This window comes from Struthio camelus, chromosome 17 (assembly GCF_040807025.1).
Source record: "Struthio camelus isolate bStrCam1 chromosome 17, bStrCam1.hap1, whole genome shotgun sequence".
Classification (NCBI taxonomy): Eukaryota; Metazoa; Chordata; class Aves; order Struthioniformes; family Struthionidae; genus Struthio; species Struthio camelus.
In genome coordinates this window covers 4,702,193-4,714,974 of record NC_090958.1, presented here as the reverse complement: position 1 = coordinate 4,714,974, position 12,782 = coordinate 4,702,193, and the positions used below count along the sequence as shown (strand labels likewise).

Here is a 12,782-nt window from a genome sequence, read left to right as displayed (position 1 = left end):
ACATCCTCCATCAGGGCAGACAACAGCATGCCCTGCAGACAGGCTGTTTCAGGGCACCAGCTGGCACGTCCTTCGTCTCCATGTCTTGAGCATCTAGAAGGAGTTGCTGGGCTTGGTGCCATGGTGGCTCCACCGCAGCTGGGGACAAAGCCATCCATGTCAGTATGAATTTTTGGCCTGCTGCTTTCTCCCACAGTGGTTGGGACAAACACCCTGAGCCGCCTGGCTGAGGCTCCCTGGAGCTCCCAGTGCCTAGCCAGGGCTGGGGCAGGTTGGCCCGGAGGACGTGGCTCCCTGGCACGACATGGTTGGATGTGGCTGCTGAGCGACAGGGGTTTAAAGTGCCCTGACTATGTGTGCTCAGGCACTGAGGTTGGTGTGGTTCAGCACCCGTTACACCCATTGCTATGCCCGTTACCAGGCTGCTGAGGCAAATGGGCTCCCCTGAGGAGCAGAGAACTACTGCTTTCAAGACAGGAGTGCCTGGGCAATGGTCAGGCAGTACAGGGTGCTCATGCAGGGTGTCCTGGGTTGCCAGGATTTCCCGTGGGTCACAATGAAGTGGGACAGCAGGGCCTCCAGCAGGACAGACCATCACCCTGGCACTTTGCGTAGTGCTCCCCTGTCTGAGTTGTGCAGTTTAACTCTTGTTTTCTTCAATAAAAATCCAATTCCAGACGAGAAGCTGAGTTATTTCCTTTAGAGGCTGCAGGGATGGAGGGCTCAGTATTTTTTTTTTCCCTTTGCTAAAACTGGTGGTGAATTTAACCCTGACGCATGGCAGTTTTGGTCCCCTGGTACCTGTGCCCTGGCCGGGGTGCAGACAGCAGGCGGGCCGTGGACGTGAGCAGGCGCTGGGGCTGTTTGCCCCAGGTCAGTAAGTGCACTGAGAAGTGGCCTGGAAAGGACAGGGCTTATCTGGCAGCGGGAGGAAGCAGGAAGGGAAAGCAGCTGTGACCGCTTTATCTCTGCCCCGGCGCTCTGCAGCTCTGCTCCCGCGTTTCCCTGTTTCGCATCCAGCCAAAGTCCTTTCCCGTTTCTGCTGACTCGGCCCCAGCCTGCGGAAAGCGCCTCTTACGACACCTTCCTGTCCCAGGCGGTGCCTCGGCTCGGCTCGGCACAGCTCGGCCGGGCTCCGCGCGGCACTGCCGGGTCTGCGAGCCGAGCCGCGGCGCCCACCGCCCTGCCCGTCCCCCGCGTCGCCGCTGCTGACCCCGCGCCGGCATGTGGCACCTCCTCGTCCTCCTGCAGGCTGCGGTCCTGCCCGCCCGGCCGTGCGGTGAGTACAGCGGGCGGGCGGCCGCCCCGCGCGCCCCCGCCAGCTCCGCGGCGTGCCCCCGCGCGCCCCGCTCCCCTCACCCGCGCGGCCGCCCCGGCCGCGACGCTGGCGGGGAGCGGGGCTGCAGGACGGCGCGCGGAAGGGGCTGCCGACGCGGACGGCCCGCAGCAGCTCGCCCGCCCGGCTGCGGCGTCGGGGGTCCCAGCGCCGTCCGAGAGGACGCTAAAGCCGCGGGGCTGAGGGGAACGGGCACCGTCCTGTGCTCCAGCCCTGGCCCCGCGGAGGACGTTTTCCTCCCCAAAACCCTCCGGTGACGAGTTTTGTGGGGAGCAGCTCCTGAGCTTGGCTCTCCCCGCTTCCCCCGTGTCCGGCCAAGCTCTGGGATTAAACCTGTTACTGCTACGACGCCCTCACCCCCTTCTGCTGACCGAACGCCCGGACACGCGATGGGCTTTTGCTCTCCCGAATTGGCCGCCGCGGCCCTGATCCCCCCCGCGCATACCCTCTGCCAGCCCAGCTCCGGCGGCTGCTGACGCCGCGCAGACCCCCGAGGCGCCCTCGGCCGCGGCGCCCCGTCCCGGCAGGCGGGACGCCCCGGCTGAGGGCTGGCCGAGCGCCCCGAGGGGGCCGCTCGCTCCGGCGCACGGGGCTGCCTTCCTCCCGAGCCCTGCCCTCCGCGGGCTTCGTCTCGCGCTTTCTCGCTTTCTTCCCCGTGTCGCGGTGGGATCGGGGGTTTCGGCTGCCCCGGGGCGGCGGGGGCCGGGCGGTCCGGGACGAGGAGTGGCCGGCGGCTGCCGGGGCTCTCCGGCGCCCGGCCTGGCCAGCGGGCGCTTCGTCCTCGCGACGCCCCGCTGCCGGGGAGGCCGGAGCCGAGGGCGGCGCGCGGCGGGGCGCCGGCGCGGACGAGGACGCGGGGGAGAAGGAGGGGGCGCGCCGCCGTCGCGGCCCCCCTGGGCGAGGACGGAGCGTGGGCCAGCAGCGCAGGGGAGGCGAGCGCGCCGGCCGCCCTCCTCCCCTTGGCGCCCTTCCTCACCCTCTCGGCCGTCTTGCTGCTCGGGCGGGCAGAGGCGCCGGAGGCGGCGGCGGCGCAGGTGCGCGCCGCGAGCGCCCGGCTCCTGGGCCTGGCCGAGGACCCGGCGCGGGCGGCCAACCCCAGCGTCTACGTGGCCCTTCGCCTCGCCGACGAGCACGACGCGGCCCGCGAGGTGCGCTACCTGGCCAGGCTGAAGGACGCCTTCCAGCACAGCTACAACACGTAGGTCCCGCGCGCCGCCGCCGCCCCGCCGGCCCGGCCGCCCCGCGCCGGCCTGACGCCGTGCCCCTGCCGTGTGCCCGCAGGAGCCTGCAGGCGGCCGGCTGGCGCAAGCAGCCCCCCGCGGCGCCCCGCGGCCCGGCGCCCGGCGCCCATCACCACCACAGGTACGCGGGCGCCCGGCGGCCCGGCCCGGCCCGGAGGCGCCCGTCCCGCCGGGCTGCCGGCGGCCGGCTCGCGCCCCCCTGACGGCCTCGCCGGCGGCGCCTCGCAGGGGCGCCGAGGCAGCGGCGCGGGAGGGCCGGCCCGACACGGGGCGCCTGGCGCTGTACCTGCTGGCGCTAAGGGCCGCCTGCCAGCCCATGGACGCCGGCGCCGAGCGCTTCCTCGTCACCTGGCTCAAGTATTTCCTGGAGGAGGACTGGGCGGGTGAGCGCGGCGGCCGGCGCCTCGGCGGGGCTCGACCCCCCGCCCCGCTCCCCGGCGGCGGCCACGTGCTGCCCGCAGGGGTCGGGTGGCCCCCGCCGGGTGACGCCGGTGCCTCGCGCCCAGGCTCCCAGCGGCACGGCCGCCCCCTCACCAGTTACTACCAGTACGGCCTGGGCGTGCTGGCGCTGTGCGTGCACCGCAAGCGGGTCAGAGACGAGGTGGTCCACCGGCTCCTGGCGGCCGAGCGGCATGGCCGGTTGGGGCACGGCGGCGGCGGCCACGCCGTGGGTAAGGCGCTGCGGGCGGCCGGGGGGCGGGCGGCCGGGGGGCGGGCGCGCGGCGCCGCCGGGCCACCCGTCCTGCCGTGCCCCCCGCAGACACGGAGGCCGTGGCCGGCCTGGCCTTCGCCTGCCTGCGTGGGGCGCAGCCGGGCAGCGGCCCGCTGGCGTCGGAGCTGCGCGAGGCCGTGCGCGGCGTGAGCGGGAGGCTGCTGGCGGCGCAGAGCCCGGACGGCTTCTTCGGCAACGTCTTCAGCACCCCCTTGGCCATGCAGGTGGGGGGCACGGGTGGGGGCAGGCGGAGGCAGAGGTGAAGGTGGGGGTGAGGGTGCAGGGGCAGGTGTGGGTGCAGGGGTAGGTGCAGGCACAGGTATGGGTGGTGCAGGTATGGGTGCGGGTGGAGGTGTGGGTGCAGGCACAGGCATGGGTGCACATGTAGGTGCAGGTGGCGGTGCAGGTGTGGGTGCAGATGGAGATACAGGTGCAGGCATGGGTGCAGGTGTAGGCATGGGTGCCAGTGCAGGTGTGGATGCAGGTGTGAGTCCGGGTACAGGTGCAGGTGTGGGTGCAGGTGCAGGCGTGGGTGCAGGTGCAGGCGTGGGTGCAGATGCTGGTACAGGTGGATGTGCAGGTGTAAGCATGGGTGCAGGTGCAGGTGTGGATGCAGGTGTGAGTGCGGGTACAGGTGCAGGCGTGGGTGCAGGTGCAGGCGTGGGTGCAGGTGCAGGCGTGGGTGCAGATGCTGGTACAGGTGGATGTGCAGGTGTAAGCATGGGTGCAGGTGCAGGTGTGGATGCAGGTGTGAGTGCGGGTACAGGTGCAGGTGTGGGTGCAGGTGTAAGCATGGGTGCAGGTGCAGGTGTGGATGCAGGTGTGAGTGCGGGTACAGGTGCAGGTGTGGGTGCAGGTGTAAGCATGGGTGCAGGTGCAGGTGTGGATGCAGGTGTGAGTGCGGGTACAGGTGCAGGTGTGGGTGCAGGTGTAGGCATGGGTGCAGATGCAGGCATGGGTGCAGATGCTGGTACAGGTGGATGTGCAGGTGTAGGCATGGGTGCAGGTGCAGGTGTGGGTGCAGGTGCAGGTGCGGGCGCAGGTGCAGGTGTGGGTGCGGGTGCAGGCGTGGGAGTGGGGACAGGGAACAGAGCTGCCTCCCGCCTGGGGCTGAGACAGGCCGTCCCGTGCCCCGAGATCGCCTTCCTTTCTGCTTTCAGTTCTTCATTGCCACCAACGCGTGCCAGTCGGAGCCGGAGTACCGCCGGGCCAGGGCTGCCCTGCTGCAGAGCCTGGACAACTTCACCAACCCCATGGCCATGTCCCAGCTGCTGCCCGCCCTGTACGGCCGCAGTTACCTGGACATCGCCTCCATGCGCTGCCAACAGGAGAGAGGTAGGAGCGGGGCGGCGCGGGGGCGAGCAGTCCCCTGGGCCTGCGCGGTGGGTCCGCCGAGGGAGGGGACGCGGGGACGGGGCTGGCGCAGCGCTGCCCTGCATCCGTCAGCGCCCCCGTGGCTCTCCTCGTCGCAGACACGCTGCAGCCCATCAGCCCCGTGACGCAGCCCTCGGGGCCGGAGAATATCACCGTGGGGCTGGTGGTGGAGTGCCCCAGGCGGCTGTGCCCCCGCCACGTGCTCTACAACCAGTCCGTGTCCGTGCCCGCCGGGTCCTCCCTCCTGGACGTGCTGGGGGCAGCCCCGAAGCAGGGACACGAGGCCTTCACGTATGCCGCCCGCACCCTTGTCCCGTCCCCGCTGCCCAGCCGCTCGGCGTCGGAGCCGGGGGCAGGAGGGTGCAGGCGCGCCGCGGGCAGCGCTGCCCTCCTCCCCCCGAGTGGGGGCTGCCGAGACCGCTGCCTCCCCCATCCTCACCCTCCTCTGCTCCTGGTCTGCCCTCCCCGCCAGGTTTAAAACCCAGGAGAGCCTCTACGGCCCCTTTTTAACGACGGTGATGAAAGTGGAAGCCAATTGGCAAGAGCGGAGGTACTGGCAGCTCCTCTCGGCCCCCAGCACCAGCCTGCAGACCGGTGAGCACCGGCGATGGCCCCAGGGAGCCGGCAGCGCCCCGGGTCCCTGCGGCTGCTCTGTCCCCGGGGGACGGGGTTACAGCTCCTCGGGGCTCCCCGCGCTGAGCCGTCGGCGTGCTGCGAGCGTCCGTGCGCCCCGCGCCGCCAGGCCCCACGCTCGCAGGCTGCCCCGGGGACGCAGCACGGCACCGGGGACGGGGACTCAGTGCGATGGGGTGGGAGGTGCCGCCTGTCCCTCACCTCTGGGCACCAACTGCCTGTCTGCAAAACAGCCGTCCCGCCCCATGGTGGCTGTGCAGGCAGTCGCTGGGGGATGGCACCTGTGGGTGCCAGCCGGGTTGGGTCCCCGATGCCAGTAGCACCCAGCCCCGCACCGCTCTCGCCAGCCTGGCTCGCTGTGTCTCTCTGCAGGTGTTGCCGACTACAGGCCTCGCGACGGGGAGACCCTCATCCTGCGGCTGAGCAAGGGATAGCCGGCAGGTGCCAGGCTGCTGCGCGGGGAGCACGTGGCCGAAGCCGGGCGGCAAGTGGGGCCGCGCGGTTCGGGCCACCGGCACCGCCGTCCCGGAGAGGAGAGCTCCGGCAAACGGGGCCGACCCCAATGAAATGCCTTTCCTGCGCCGCAGGGCTCGCTGCGTTGTGCTTTCCTAGTGCGCCCTGCGCCCCTCGAATGCTGTGCCCCAAATCTGACCGAGGAGGAGGAGGAGGAGGAGGAGGAGGAGGGATGAGCTGCGTCCTATGCAGCTGGTGGGATGGGCGCACCGGCGAGACCCTGGGAGGCCTGAGCTGCCTTCTCGGTCGCTGTCAGCTCCTCCGAGCCCTTCCCCGCTTCCAGATGGGGCAGACGGCAGCGGGAAGCGCTCGGTTTTGGGCTGGCCCGGTGCCCGAGGTGGTTGCTCCCAGGAGCAGAGCAGCCTGACCGCGCTGTCTGGAGCGGCTCGTCCCCCTGGCACGGCTCCCAGCCGGGCTCCAGCACCTGCCTTGGCCCCAGCCGGTGAGCGAGGTGCACGGTGCGACAGCCCGCCTTTGCCGCCGGTGTCCCCCCACGTCCCAGGCTGCGGCTGCCCGGGGGCTCCCGGCTGGCGGCCCCGGAGGCGCAGCGGAAGAGGGCAGGGAGGGCACCACCCTCCGCCTCCTTCCTGGGGAAAGCTGCGGGGCCTCCTGTCCCCCCATCTGACCCCGAAGGGCAGGCAGCAGCTCCGGCGCCGTCCCTGGCCCTGCAGCACGGTGACGCCCTGCTCTGCTCCGCCGCAGTCAGTGCAAGGCACAAGCCGGGGCCGCTCTCCTCCGTACACGGGCCGCGGGGCGACCCCTGGGCCTTCCCGAGCCGCAGGGATTTTAGGGGCTGCAGGTCCAAACGCCTCCCCCCACCCCAAGGGTCTCGGCGGGGACCGTGCCAGCCCCCGGTGCCACCGCGCTGCCTGGGCCGGGGCGGGGGGAGGCGAGTCCTGGGGCCGCCGTGCCGCCATGCCGGGGCGGGCGGCCGAGGGCCCGAGGACGCCCCGGCCCCCTGCCTGCCCGCGTCCGCCGCGGCCCGCGCGGGAAGGCCAGTCCGGAGGAGCGTTCCCGGCCCCCGGGAACTTCCTGCCGTGAGTCAGCCGGGACCACTGACGCAGCCTCCCGCCGCCTGCCGTTGCCATGGCGGCTGCTGGCGCTCCGGCTGTTGTTGTTCCTTCAGCTACAGGCGGCCGCGCGGCTCCGGGCTCCCAGCAGGCCCAGGCCGGCCGGCGGCACCCGGGCGCGCACACGCGCCGCCTCGCACAGCCGGCACGCGCAACCGGCGGCCGTGACGCGGCCGGGCTGGGGGCCCCGCGGGGAGGAGCCTCGCCGCCTCCGGTCCCCGCCAGCCAACTTTCCGCTCGCTGCCCGGCGCCGGCGAGCCGTTCGCACATGGCATCGCGGCGGAGCGGCGCGCGGGCGGCGCGCCGGCCCTGAGCGCCGCGGACCTGCAGGAGCCCCCCACCCCCTTCCCCAACCCCGGCGGCCGCAGCAGCCGGGGGCAGCCGGACCCCCCCCTCCCGCCGTGGCCATCGCTGCCAGCGGCGGCGGCTGCTTCCTCCCGCCCTGTCCTGCTTTCGGAGCATCCCTGCGCGGCCTCGGAAAAACACGCCTGCCCGGGAGGGACGGGGCCAGGAGGACAGCGGCTTGCGGAGAGCGGGGACGTCTGGGGACGGGCACGGGGGCACCCGCCGCTCGCGGGGGCCGCGCTCCCTCCCCTCCTCGGCCTGTCGCCGATGTGCCTGTCGTCCCCGAGGAGCGATGAAGCAGCAATGACCTCCGGCGACGGCGACGGCCGGGCTCTCCGGCCCTGGAAGCCCGACCCGGGCCAGAAGGGGAGACGGCAGCCGCCGTGGCCGTCCCCGCGGGCGCTGCCCCTCGTCTTCACCGTCTTCGTCTGGCTGGGCACCGGCACCACCATGGCCAGCCTCAACAAGTGGATCTTCGCCAGCCACAATTTCCGCTACCCGTTGCTGCTCTCCTCCCTGCACATGCTCTCGGCGGTGGCCGTGGGCTACCCGCTGGCCCGGCTGCGGGCGCGCCGGCCGCCCGGCCCGGCCGCCCGGCCCCGCGCCAGGATCTACCTGCTCAGCCTGACCTTCTGCACCAGCGTGGCGTTCGGCAACCTGGGTCTCAACTACGTGCAGCTGGACGTGGCGCAGGTGGTGTACACCACCACGCCGCTCTTCACCCTGCTGCTCTCGGCGCTGCTGCTGGGCCGCCGCCACCACCCGCTGCAGTACGCGGCCATGGGGCCCGTGTGCGCCGGGGCCGCCTGCAGCATCGTCGGCGAGGTCCGCTTCCACCAGGCCGGCTGCTGCTTCCTCTTCGCCGCCACCTTCCTCCGCGGGCTCAAGTCCATCCAGCAGAGTAAGTGGCACGCGCTCCCCGGCGCCGCTGCCTCCTGCTCCCCGGCCCGGCCGCTGCCTTTGCGGGGGGTTCGCGTTGTCCCCTGGCTCTTCCCGGGGCCATCCTGGTCCTGGTGCTACCCCAGCTTTGGTGCCATCCCCTTCCCACCCCAGCCTTGGTGCCACCCTGGTGTCATCCCAGTCCTGGTGCCACCACTACCCATCCTGGCCCTGGTGCCAACACAGTGTCTTCTCGGTCCCAGTTCCACCCTGTGCCTATGACAGCCCCAGTGCCACCCCAGTCCCAGTGCCACCCCCTTCCCACCCTGGCGCTGGTACCACCAGTGTCTTCCCAGTCCCAATGTCACCCTGTGCCCATCCCAGTGCCACCCCAGCCCAGTGTCACCCACTGCCCACCCCAGCTCCGGTGCCACCCCAGGGTCACCCAGCCCCAGTGCCACCCCGTCCACCCCAGCGACTCCTCCTTGGAGCCAAGCCCTGGTCCTGGCCCTGAGACGGCTCTGCTTTGGCGGGACGAGCAAACATGCTGGTGTCCTCGCGGTGGCCCACGGGCACCGCTGGCTCCTCGTGATGCCCCCAGCGCCAGTGGGCCGGGGGCCACCGCGGGGCGGCCGCGACGAGTACGGCGGAGCCGCCAGGCGCTGCCCGCTCCGAAGCGCGGCCCCGGGAGCGCCCGCTGCCCGTGCCCGCGGCAGGCCAGGGCTCCGCGCCGCCGGAGGAGCGGTGCCCACTGGGGCCGCGACGTCCTTGGCGGGCGGCGGAGCGGAGCCGGGCGCTTTGTTTTGCGGTGCGAAAGGGGACGACGTCTCCTTCGCCGCCCCGGCAGCCGGCGAGGCAGGTGGGCGCAGCAGCGGCCGCGGGCCGGCGCACCGCCGAGGGGCTCCGGCACGCCGCCGGTGCGTCCCGCGGGGCCCCCGGGGCGTCCCGCGGGGCCCGGCTGGAGAGAACAGCGGGACTCATCCTGACCCCCCGCCTGGGGCGCCCCTGCCCGTCACCGCCGAGCCCCGACTCGGGCCCCCGGGCGCTGGGTGCCAGACGGACCCAGACCCAGGCCCGGCTCGGGGCGCCCCAGCGTTGGCACCCAGCTCAGGGGTGGGCGGCGGGCTTTGGGCTGGGCTCGCCCCTGGCTCCCCGGCCCTTCCTCCAGCCCGGTCCCCTGAGCGCCGCTGTCCCTCGGGAGGACACGGGGCACGTGTCTGTGCTTCGTGCCGGGGAGGGGGCGCGGGGTGCGCGCGCGTGCTGTGCCCACTGCCCCGCGTCCCCAGATTTCTCGGATTTCTGCCATTTCAGAAACGCTGGTGCCGGCTGCAAAATCAGCCGACAAAACGGGGCGGCGGTGGGGGGGGGGGTTGGATGACGGGGGGACTTAAGCTGCGTTTGCTCCGAGTGCCCTTGGCAGCCAACGGGGTGCTGCCCCCCGGCGCGCTAAGCCCTGCCCGCGTCGCGGCGGGCCTGCGTCAGCCCAGGCCGAAGCATCGCCCGGTCCCTGCCCGCCTTCCAGCCCGCCGCCCCGCGCCAGTGTCACCGAGCCGGCCAGCGGCAGGCGCTGGGCCCCCCCGCCCCTTCCCGTGCTGCTCTTCCTCTTGGCCGGTGCGCCGGGGATTTCTTAACCGCTTCAGGCCCGAGCGAGGGCTGAGGAGGGGCCGGTGCCAGGCTCCCTGCGGCGCCGCGGGCCCCGGCCACGCTCCGTGGGGCGGCGGAGGCTTTTGGGGGCGCCGGGCTGGGCTGCGGTGGGGGCTTTTCTCTGCCCAGCGTGGTGCCAGCCCCGGGAAGCGCCGATGCACGCGCCAGCTCGGGGTGGGGGGAGTGTGCGTGCACGCGTGTGCGCGCTGGCACGCGTGAGCACGCACGGCGCGCGCGTGCAGGTCGGGCTGCGCCCACGTGCACGGCTGCGTCGCGCGGTTGTCCACCCGCTGCGCCGGTGGGCGTCAGTGCGTGACAGCGCCGGGTGGTGCGTGCAGGTCCTGGGTGTCCTGCTGGCTCCTGGCCCCGCTGTGACCCGCTGTCCCCCCGCCCGTCCCCGGCAGGTCTGCTGCTGCAGGAGGACAGGCTGGACGCCGTCTCCTTGCTCTGCCTCACCTCCTTGCCCAGCTTTTGCATCCTGTTCAGCGCGGCCGTGGCGCTGGAGGTGGGTCCCGCCTGGGCGGGCGTCCTGCGGTACGACAGCACCCTCTGGGCCTACGTCCTGCTCAGCTGCCTCGGCTCCGTCCTCTACAACCTGGCCAGCTTCTGCGTCATCTCCCTGACGTCAGCCCTCACCATCCACGTCCTGGGCAACTTCAACGTCGTGGGCAACCTGGTGCTGTCCCGGCTGCTCTTCGGCAGCCACCTGAGCGGGCTCAGCTACGCAGGCATCGGGCTCACGCTGGCCGGGATGTTCATGTACCACCACCCTGACTTCATCGCTGCCCGCTGGGCATCATGGCAGGGCCAAGCCCGGGCCAAACGAGAGTAGGTCCCGCGCGCGGGGGGCAGAGCTGCCGTCCGGGGCGATCCGGGGAGCTAGAGAGCCCACGGCGGGGCCTGCACGTGCGAGCGGGTCTCCGCGTGCGGGCTGGCGCGTGGGCACCGGCTCGGCGCGTGTGCGCGGGTTTCTGGGCGCGCACGGCTCGGCGCGCGCAGGTCTGCGCCTCGGTGCAGGCGGGGCTGCGTGCGCAGCCCGGGCGCGGAGGGCGCGCGTGTGCGGGTGCGCGCCGGCGCGCGCGGGCTCTGCGTGTGCCAGTGGGTGTCTGCGTGCCCAGGCGGGCGGCCGTGTGTGCGCAGCTGAGGGTGCGCACGTGGAGGTGCGCGCGCGCCGGCTCCGCGTGTGCGCGCGGCTGCCTGTGCGCACGGGCTCTGCAGGTGCGTCTGTGCGTGCAAACACCGGCTCTGCCTGCGCAGGTGGGTATGTGTGCACACACGTGGCTCTGTGCGTCGCGTTGCTGTCCCCTCCCAGGGAAAGCACGGAGCAGCGTGTGTGTGTGTGTGTGTGTGTGTGTGTGTGTGTGCATGAGTGTGAGTGTGTGTGTGTGTGTGTGTGTGTGTGTGTGTGTGTGAGTGTGTGTGTGTGCGTGTCTCTGTGTGTGTGCGTGAGTGTGAGTGTGAGTGTGTGCTTCACTACTGAGCTCTGCTGGATGGAGTAAATCTGGAGCGCGCATGCAGGGCTGTGTGTATATATGTTTTTATATTCTCCTCCGTGGGATGGAGCCTATCAGGCCCGCAGGGCTGTGTGTACCCGGGGCGGGGGTGTCAGAGGACCTCCGACGGCCTTCTGCCTCCTTCCAGGGCGGACGGGTCTCTCGCGCGGCCGAGCGGCTTGCCTGGGGCCCGGGGAGGCTGAGCATCCCCAGATCGTGCTCCCACCCCTCTGTGATGTGCCGAACCCCAGCGCTCCCCGCACCGATCCCAGGGCGCCCCGGGGCTGCTGGTGCTGCCGGCGTCCTGGCCGTGCCCCTCCGGCTGCCACCGCTCCGGCTCAGGCCCTCGGCGGCTGCCCGGGAGGCCCTGGGACCTGGCTCTCCCACGCTGGCCTTCCCCGACCGGCCCAGGCTGCTGCCGCTGGAGCCAGGCAGACGTGAGCAGGGCTCCTGGGCCGCCTGCCCGTCCCGGGCTCCCTGCTGGAGGCTGCGAGGGCCCAGCAAAGCCATGGGGATGGCTCAGACTGCCCCACCACCGCTCCGGGGCTCTGGAGCTGGAGTGCGGTGTGCGTGCTCACGTTTGCAGACGGACACGCGCACGCACACAGAGCCCCCGGCCCGGCTGCGGGTGCGCCCTGGCACGGCTGCGCACACAGCCCCATCCACGCTGACACACGCGTGCACACGCGGGCGCGCTCGGATGCCGACGCACGCCCCCAGCACCACCACGTGGGGACGGAGCCACGTTTGCACGTGGGCGAGCAGCCCCCCCCGGCGAGCGCGGGCTCGGCACTAACCCGCCAAGAAGTGCGTTGCTGCTCTCGCACCCACGTGTGCGGGAGCTTCGCCCCCGTGCATGGGTGCCCACGCTCGGGAGCACGCGTGCTCCCACCCGGCTGAGCGCAGGATCACAGGCACTCCGTGTGTGTGCGTACGCACGCCCCAGCACCGTGCTGGCGGGGCGGCGCGCGGGCTGCTGCCCTGCTCAAGCTCTCCGCGGCGGTGAGGGAGCCCTGCCTGGGCCAAAGGACAGCTCCAATTGCACTTGTCCCGAAATAAAACTCTATTTTTGTTGTACTCCATCCTCGGCTCTTGGCGTGATCTCCCACCCGGGAGCCAAGGGGCTGGTGCCGGGCGTCGCGGGGGGAGGCGTGGAGACGCACGGAGAGGGGAGGTGGTGGGAGAGCCCGGGCGACACCGCAGACCCCCTGCCCACAGCTGCTCGTGAAACGGAGTTGGCGCTCTTCCCCCGGGCCCTCCCGGCAACGCGCCCGGGAGCGTCCGTGCTTTGCCGGCTGGACTGGGAGGTGTTTGCCCCCCCCCAGCGCCAGGCTTCAGCACTTGCCAGATTTGCCAAGCTGAGCTGGGTGTCAGCATCGTGGCTTTCGCCCGCAGAAAATCAAAACAGGAAGGCTCCTGACCTGCAGGTGTTTTCACGTGGGATGTGAGGGTAGGTGGCTTCCAACCGCTCGTGCTCCTCGCCGGGAAGCTCCCAGGGAGCCAGCTCGGCACACGCAGGCGTTTGCCGAGTGAGGCCGGGAA

The 12,782-nt window shown here is 72.0% G+C and overlaps 2 protein-coding genes across 2 annotated transcripts; both read left to right on the top strand.

The window, feature by feature from the left end:
- The first annotated feature begins 1,049 nt into the window (after positions 1–1,049).
- On the top strand, positions 1,050–5,879 carry TCN2 (transcobalamin 2). Its single transcript, XM_068911152.1, has 10 exons — positions 1,050–1,279; positions 2,345–2,534; positions 2,618–2,698; positions 2,806–2,960; positions 3,084–3,248; positions 3,338–3,513; positions 4,450–4,624; positions 4,762–4,954; positions 5,136–5,257; positions 5,669–5,879. Exons 1-10 carry the CDS (start codon positions 1,225–1,227, stop codon positions 5,728–5,730), a joined length of 1,374 nt encoding a protein of 457 aa, XP_068767253.1. The 5' UTR covers positions 1,050–1,224; the 3' UTR covers positions 5,731–5,879.
- Positions 5,880–7,347: 1,468 nt separating this feature from the next.
- On the top strand, positions 7,348–12,322 carry SLC35E4 (solute carrier family 35 member E4). Its single transcript, XM_068911153.1, has 3 exons — positions 7,348–8,125; positions 10,152–10,575; positions 11,389–12,322. Exons 1-3 carry the CDS (start codon positions 7,492–7,494, stop codon positions 11,441–11,443), a joined length of 1,113 nt encoding a protein of 370 aa, XP_068767254.1. The 5' UTR covers positions 7,348–7,491; the 3' UTR covers positions 11,444–12,322.
- Positions 12,323–12,782: the final 460 nt, after the last annotated feature.

Bases quoted from the DNA above. Each gene is read 5' to 3' on its own strand.
- SLC35E4 (XM_068911153.1), top strand. From the start codon at position 7,492: ATGTGCCTGTCGTCCCCGAGGAGCGATGAAGCAGCAATGACCTCCGGC. The intron at 8,126-10,151 runs GTAAGTGGCACG...CGTCCCCGGCAG, and splicing joins GCTCAAGTCCATCCAGCAGA to GTCTGCTGCTGCAGGAGGAC. The intron at 10,576-11,388 runs GTAGGTCCCGCG...GCCTCCTTCCAG, and splicing joins CAAGCCCGGGCCAAACGAGA to GGCGGACGGGTCTCTCGCGC.
- TCN2 (XM_068911152.1), top strand. From the start codon at position 1,225: ATGTGGCACCTCCTCGTCCTCCTGCAGGCTGCGGTCCTGCCCGCCCGG. The intron at 3,249-3,337 runs GTAAGGCGCTGC...TGCCCCCCGCAG, and splicing joins CGGCGGCGGCCACGCCGTGG to ACACGGAGGCCGTGGCCGGC. The intron at 5,258-5,668 runs GTGAGCACCGGC...GTCTCTCTGCAG, and splicing joins CAGCACCAGCCTGCAGACCG to GTGTTGCCGACTACAGGCCT.